The sequence below is a fragment of the Lagopus leucura genome, unplaced genomic scaffold (genome assembly GCF_019238085.1).
Source record: "Lagopus leucura isolate 7727_CA_CO unplaced genomic scaffold, USGS_WTPT01 Super-Scaffold_100030, whole genome shotgun sequence".
Classification (NCBI taxonomy): domain Eukaryota; kingdom Metazoa; phylum Chordata; class Aves; order Galliformes; family Phasianidae; genus Lagopus; species Lagopus leucura.
In genome coordinates this window covers 944,161-951,208 of record NW_024962281.1, presented here as the reverse complement: position 1 = coordinate 951,208, position 7,048 = coordinate 944,161, and the positions used below count along the sequence as shown (strand labels likewise).

General features: G+C 58.2%; 1 protein-coding gene across 5 annotated transcripts in view; it reads left to right on the top strand.

The window, feature by feature from the left end:
* The first annotated feature begins 55 nt into the window (after positions 1–55).
* ARHGAP26 (Rho GTPase activating protein 26) overlaps positions 56–7,048 on the top strand; it is a 104,766-nt gene continuing 97,773 nt past the window's right edge. For 3 of the 5 annotated variants that reach the window (XR_006180925.1, XR_006180926.1, XM_042881557.1), the window contains exon 1: positions 56–312. Coding sequence is in view for 2 of the 5 variants with exons in the window: in XM_042881557.1 (XP_042737491.1) it covers positions 159–312 (154 nt within the window). In the remaining 3 variants the exon portion in view is untranslated. The remainder of the gene's footprint in view (positions 313–7,048) is intronic. The other 2 variants (XR_006180927.1, XM_042881558.1) reach the window with 1 other exon arrangement.

Genomic DNA, 7,048 nt, shown 5'->3' with positions numbered 1-7,048 from the left:
CGCTCCCGCACGGCTCGGCCCGGCCCGGCCCGCTCTGGGGCGCGCCCCGCGGCGGCGGCGGCTCCCTGAGAGGCGGGAGAGCGCTTCTCGTCCAAAAAAAAGAAAAAATATATATTTTAATTTTTTTGTTAATTCTTCGCCGTGCGGCTGCGGGCGGCATGGGGCTGCCGGCGCTGGAATTCAGCGAGTGCTGCCTGGACAGCCCGCAGTTCCGGGAGCGGCTCCGCTCGCACGAGGCCGAGCTGGAGAAGACCAACAAGTTCATCAAGGAGCTCATCAAGGACGGGAAGTCGCTCATCGTCGCCCTCAAGAGTAAGTGCGGGGCGGGGGGCGGCCGGGCCGGGCCTTTCCCGCCTCCCCCGCGCCGCCCCGGTTCCCGTAGCCCACCTGGCCCGGCCCGGCCCCGCTCTCACTGCTGCGGCACGGGGCAGCCCCGGCACCCGCAGCGTTCCCGCGCCGCGTCCCAGTGACGCTGCGATGCCCGCGCTAGGATGCAGGGGGCTCTGCGGGTGCCCCGGGGGGATTCCGCATGGGGTCACTGGGGTCACCGGGGCGTCCCCCGGCGGCGGGTCGGGTGGGACGGGACCAGGCCCCCGCTGGGGCACGTGTGGTTCTGCGGGGCTGGGGCGCGGTGGTGGCCGTGCCTGCAGCGTTCGTGTCGTTCCTTAACAAATTAGGGTACTCTTGGCTGGAAACGCGTTTAAGGGATAAATGCGTAGGTCCCAATCAGGCTGTCTGATGTGCTGCAGGTGTGGATCTGGGGATCTGCCGCAAGCTGCGGTGCGGGGCAGGTGGGCCAGGTGGGCTGTGTTGTTTCGTGGTTGTCTGAGGTGGGAGGGGGTCCCACTGTGCACGGGGTGTGCTGGGTAGGGCTGTGTGGCACACGGCTGCAGCGGCGCTGCCCACCTGGCTGCCAAGTGCTGCTCCCACCTCCGTCACCGCGTCCGTCCATCTGTCCCTGCCGTGTGTGGGTTACAGGCTGTGCACCCGGGGCCCCCAGCTCAGGGCGGCGGCACGGAACCGAAATTGCTTGAAGTCTTGGCGACGTACACTCGTGTTTTCCTTCCTCTTGTGTCTTCTGCTGAACATTTCACATCCTCTTTGTTTTGAGATGGGCGCTGGGTGCGAGGGACGCGGCGCTGCGGGGTGCAGCCGTGCTCCAGCTGTTGGTTCAGCATCGGCCCCGCTTCTGCGTGCTGGTGTCAGACCTTTCCTGTGGGTTTTGTGGAGCTGCTCTCTCTGGTTGCTGTGTGTGTGCCCTGCGTGAGGGTAAAGGCGGTGCTGATGTGTAGGTTTTGTAGCTTCACTACAATAAACCACAATCCAGAAGGCTGAAATAAGGTTGACTTGTGAGACTGCTCTTTCAAAATGCCCTGTGATGTCCGAGCAGCTCTGGGTGTGTGTGGCTGTGAGTGCAGATAAATACCGCTCTTCTCAGTGCGGATCTGCCCCGCTCCCATTGTCTCCCTTCTGTGTGCCCCAGCATGGAGGTGACCTGGTTTTCAGTGCAGCGCGTCCCTCGTCCTCCCTCGTGCACCAGCCATCAATTATTCAGAAAGTTTTGCAAACGCAGAGACCTGAAGTGGGACATGAATAATGCACTCAGAGCATCGTGTGCTGAACTTGTTCTGCTCTTCTCCATCACGGGCGCTGCGGTGCCCACGCTGCTGACACTTTGTGCCCCTTGCAGTGTCCCCTGCAGGGGCCGTGTCCCATGGTGACGAGGGCTGTCACCTCCCTGCACTCTGGGGCAGTGGGTGAGGGTGGCAGCCCTGTGCCTGGCCGCCTCATTCTGTCTGCTCCTCCCTCTCCCAGGCGGTAATTTGAAGGCACCCGACTGGTCCTGCTGTGCTGCCTGCAAGTCCCTGTGTGCCTTGGGATTTCTGGTGGCCGTGCAGATCCGGATGCTTGGTGGTGGGATGGAGATGTCAGCTCTGTCCTCACCGAGTGATGGCTGTGACAGGGGGAGCAGGGCTGCCACTGCTGCAGGGCTCTGTGCACCCAGGTTCCAGCCAGGGCTGCGTGTGGCTCTGTGGTGCCCTGTCTTGTGCTGCTCCCTGCTTCTGCTCAGCAGCATTTAGCAAATGGGAGCTTGGTGCAAAGCACCCTGTGCTCTTCCCTGAGTGTGTGCACAGGGACTTTTCCACAGCTGCCACACAGCTTAACAAAACAAGGTAGTTGTGATTTCCCCTCTCATCTTCATCATCATGGGAGAGCTTTGCCCATCTGTTGTGTGCAGTGTGTGTGCAGAGGTGTGTGGCTGTGGTTTGTCTCCCAGCAGCCTCCATCGGGTGCTCAGTGTATGTTCTGCTGCATGGCTGCTGTGCTGCACCCAGGGTTGTGCCTATGGCTGCAGCTCTGCCTGGAAGCAAAAGTGAAACTTTCTGCCATTGTTCAACCCAAACAATTAATTTCATTTGATACAAGCAGGGCTTATTCTGGGAATAAGGAAACGTGTCAGACTCCATGAGCCCAGTTCCAAATCGTGCTGCTGGAGGCGTACGCCTGGGTGAAGACTTTGCACCTTGGGTGTTGCCTGAACAAAAGGCCTTGTGCTGAACGTGGGGTGAAGAAACCCAAACCGCTGCTCTGATGGCTTTCATCCCTTTTGCCCTACTCCTCTGCGGAGGAAGCTGTACCAACCCAAGCCCTGCGTACGGGCTGGAGGGAGGAGAGGCTGAGATGCAGGGCTTCAACCCTGACCTTTCCAGCATGGTGAAAGCCATAATGGCTGGAGATGCATTCATTACCAGGAGACAGCTTCACCTCTTGCGGACTCAATTTTGAAGGAAAAGGAGCACCGTGCTTTCTGGATACTGAAAATGAACCCTGTGGGCTTGGTGCTGGGGTTGGGTAGAGTCAGCTCTGGCTGTGCCCTGGCAGCACTGCTGGGATGTGGCACTGGCAGCCAGGTGTGGGCATGTAGGTTACTGTGGGCCATGCTTGGCCCCTCAGCTGGGGGGTCCTGGCTCTGTCCTGCCCAGTGTTCGTGGTGGGACTGGGGCTTAGCATGAGAGCTCCATGCTGCATGGCTGCTTTTCTCCTCTGTGCCTGTCTGATGCTCCAGCTCCATTATTCACTCAATTCCTATTTTAGCACTGTAATTGCAGCAGGTGGTGGTATCTCGTGCTTCTGAAATCTGACTGCCTTCTCTGGATCTTTCTCTGGCAGTGCCATAGATTCCTGCTCTGCTGGGGTTTGTGCTGCCTGCAGCCCATGGGATGTCCCATGTGTTTGCCCTAAGTGATGCTGTTCAGAGCAGCAGGGCATCCTTAGCAGGCACCCAGGGTTACGTTCTCTGTATTAAGAAGACATACACACATTGAGAGTGAATCTGTTCCAGCTCCCCAACCTTCAGCAGCCCTGTGGTGAGCCCTGTCCCATCTCACTGCATGGAATGCCAATGTCAGAGCACCCAGCTTGTGTCCATGTGGGTATCCTGCACTGATCTGAGCTGCAAAATGTGGGACTTTGTTAGTTCTTTTTTCCAGATGAATTGCTTCTGATTTTTCTGCTTCATTCCTGTAGCAAAGGTGCAGCTTTGCAGCCGGCCCCAGCCTCAGGGCTCAGCCATGTCAGGGTGGATTTTCCACCTCCCTGTCCTCTCTGAGGGCTGTGAGGAGCACTTGGTGTGGCAGCAGCCTGTGGTTGGCAGCTCAGGGCCAGAGCTCCTTTGCCTCTTTTGCATGACCTGCGTGGCTCGTGTAGCCACATACTTAGCAGCTTGTCTTGAATTTTATTCAAATGAGATGTAGGACAGCTAATAATACTTCGCTTCACTTTCAGTACAACTTGAAGGCTCCTCCTCTGCCTCCCTGCTGGAGGTGAGCAGCAGGAACGTGCCCTGCTCTGGAGGTCCTTGCTGCTGCTGAGGTCTCTGCTGTGAGTTTTGGAGGAATTGCTGTGCAGCCGCTGTCAGCTCTGCAGGGCTGAGCACCAACCCGTGTGTCACAGCCTCATTCTAAAAAGCATTCGGGCAGCAGAAAGTCTGCAGCTGCTGACTGATGCTGAGAAGGAGCGCTTGGACACAGCCTTCCTGCTGCCAGGTGCTGCATTCACTCATTCACACATTGTGGTCCAGGGGCAGTGTCCTCTGCTTGGGCACCATTGGCCCCTCCTGGCACAGGGCTCGTTGGTCTGCCCTGTAGGCACCCCAGGTCCTCCCTGTGCCCCGTCCTGCTGTAGATACCAGAGGTGCTGCTGCTGCACTGGGGCTTTGCACCAGAGGAAGAGGCTGCTGAGCATTAGGGTCTGGACAGGCAGCAGAGTTTGAATTTGTGAATTCATTACTTAAATTGCCCTGGGATGCAGCTCCCTGACAGAGCTTTTGCTCGTGTAGAGCTCTGAACCTGGAGGCGTGCGTTGCGATGCAGCGGTGTGGTGATGTGAGGGGTTGAGCTGCTGTCCTTGCTCAGGAAAGTGCTTGTTGTATTTTGGGGGGGAAATGCAAGCTGCATGTGGCTGGATCCAAGAGGAGGGTATGGGCTGTGATGTCGTGTCCTTCCTGCAGCACCAGGTCCTGCTCGTGCTCCTGGCATGGTGTGCAGCCGTGCCCAGCAGCAGTTCTGCAGGGCTGTGGGTGCCCTGCTGCAGCTGATCTCCGCTCCTGCAGCGTAGGGCACTGCATTCCCGGTGTGCTGGGGGCAGTGGGCTGGGCTGGGGGTGTCAGCCCCTACCGACGCTGAATTGCGTGCAAGGAAATGCTGTTTCCATGGCGGTGCTGGGGCTTTGGCATGCAGCCCTGTGCTCTCCTGCCCCACGGCTCCTCCCTGTGCCACATCACCTTGTGTGGTGAGATAAGGCCGGCACAGTGCCAATGCCTGCTGCCTGCCTGGAGCAGTCCATCACCTGGTGTCATCAGGTCTTGTCTCCTGGCTGGGGGCGTCCTGCCAGGCTGCAGCACATGGGTGAGCAGAGCTGTGCTTTTTGGGGTCCTCCCTGTGAAGGTGGAGAGGTGACCGTGTGCCCCTCTGCTCCTGGATGGGCAGCCCAAAATCCTGGTGTGCCCCTCCTCAGCACCAGGCTGGGCTCAGTGCAGAGCTGCTGCCTTGCCAGCCCCGTGCTTGGTTCACACCATGCCCCATTGCTGCCTATCCTGAGCTAACAGGAACGCTCAGAGCAGCCCGCCTGTTCAAGGTACAGCAGAGGTGATGTGCCAGGTCCTGAGCTGTGCTTCTGGTTCTGAGCCCTCTGGGCAGCCCTCCTGCTTCCCTTTGGCATTGCCAGCAGCTCGCTCCGCAGGAGGCTGTGCTGTGCCAGGTATTCATCTCTGCTTATGTTTCTACTTTTTTTTTTTTTTCCTTGATGTGTTGGTTTGAAGCGCAACCAAACGAGCTGGTTTCATGTGCAGCGTGATGAATAGATTTAGCGTGACCCATTGTGGGTGGGGAGTGGAGAGAAAGCGGGGGGAGTTTGTTCTGAGCTCCGCACAGCTTGTTCGCCTCACTGCTGCTCCGTGTGAATCATCATCTCCCCTTTCCTCCGAGCATGTGAGGAGCTGTCAGCGCAGCCACTGTGCCTGTTTTTTCCCCGTTTTCCTGGCACATTCCCTCCATGCTGTGAAGGCATTTCCACCTGTTTGCGTTAATTGCTCTGTGCCTGAGCTCCGTGGCTCTCTGTGGTGCCTGCAGCAGGCACGTGCTCCTCGGGTCTGTGCAGCCCAAATGGTCCCAGGGTGTGCGGAGGAGCAGAGCGCTGCGTTTCCCTGCAGGCTGGGTGATGCCCATGCTCACATGGCTGCAGGTCACGGTGCCACATCCAGCGCTGGGATGCTCGGCGGGGCGCTGACTGCGGTGCAGTGCAGTGATGCTGTCTGTGTTAATTCCAAGCTCGCTCCTCGCCGGGGTTTATGCGAAGCACACGAGCCCCCGAACCATATGGTTCCTGCAGCACACGTGCTGCGGCCGGTGGTGCTCAGGAAGGGGCCGCAGATGCCGCTTCCTCTGTGCTCGTAGCATTTGGGCACGCGGCGTTTGTCGCAGGCTGGCAGGCGGCAGCGCTCTGTCAGCTCACGTGCACACCCTTTGCTGTGGTCTCTTTGCTGATTTTAATCTCCTTGCTGTTTCTTTTTCCCGGTTGCTGGAAAGGCGGCGTTTTCTTGCAGCTGGAGGGGAGGCGGTGGTGGCCCCAGCCGTGGTTTGGTGGCCGTGCTGCCCTTGTCTGTTGGGGACCTGCCAGCGGTGGGGACACGATGAGCTGCCCTGACGGCTCCGTGTTTGTCCTAAAGACAAAAATGCTGCCTTTGTTCCGGGCTGCAGCAGTGAGGAATGTCTTTTGAAAAGATACACACTGTTTATCTACAGGCAGGCAATAAATAGCTCATAAAACTGCTGGAAAATACAAACTTTTTTCCAGGGGTGGGAGCTCTGGTGCTGCATGCACGGCTCCCCGTGGTCACTGCAGGGGAGCCGCGGGCTCTGCTGTCATCAGTGGGCACAGTGATGCAGCTGATGGTGCGGGGCTGCCATGCTGTGCGTGGCCTTGTTTCCTGCTGGTGGCTGTGGGACCTCATGGGGAAGTGTAAGGGAGTCGGTGCAAAGTGTGCAACTGTGGAGTGACCTGGGTGTGCCTGTTCAGGAGTACTTGAAAAAATAATGGTTTCCCTTTGCTGCTTTGCTGTAGTTGAACCGCCGGTCCGTGCAGAATGGTGCCCTCGTCGGATGCTGGTTGCTTAGCGATGTTTTACAAAAAATAACACATTGCAAAACAGAGCTGCTCCCTGGGATTGCCCTGCTCTTCCTCTGCAGCCGGCAGCAGCATCGGCCCGTGTGCCCAGTGGGGCTGGGCAGAGCGTGGCTCTTTCTGTTTCTTGCAGAATCTGGGGGCTGGAGGGCCCTGCCCTGGTGCTGGTGGCCGTGTGTCACTGGGTTCCTGGTCACCTCTGTGCCATGATGGCATCAGGGTGCTGTGGGACCTGGGCTTATGCCGTGTCCTGGAGCTCTATCCTGGGCTGCCCATCATGCCTGTGCCTCTGCTGGTACTTTGTGTATTTTTTTAGTTTTTTTTTCTTCTGTAGAAGCAGGAACAATTGACTCATTCGTCAGGGACA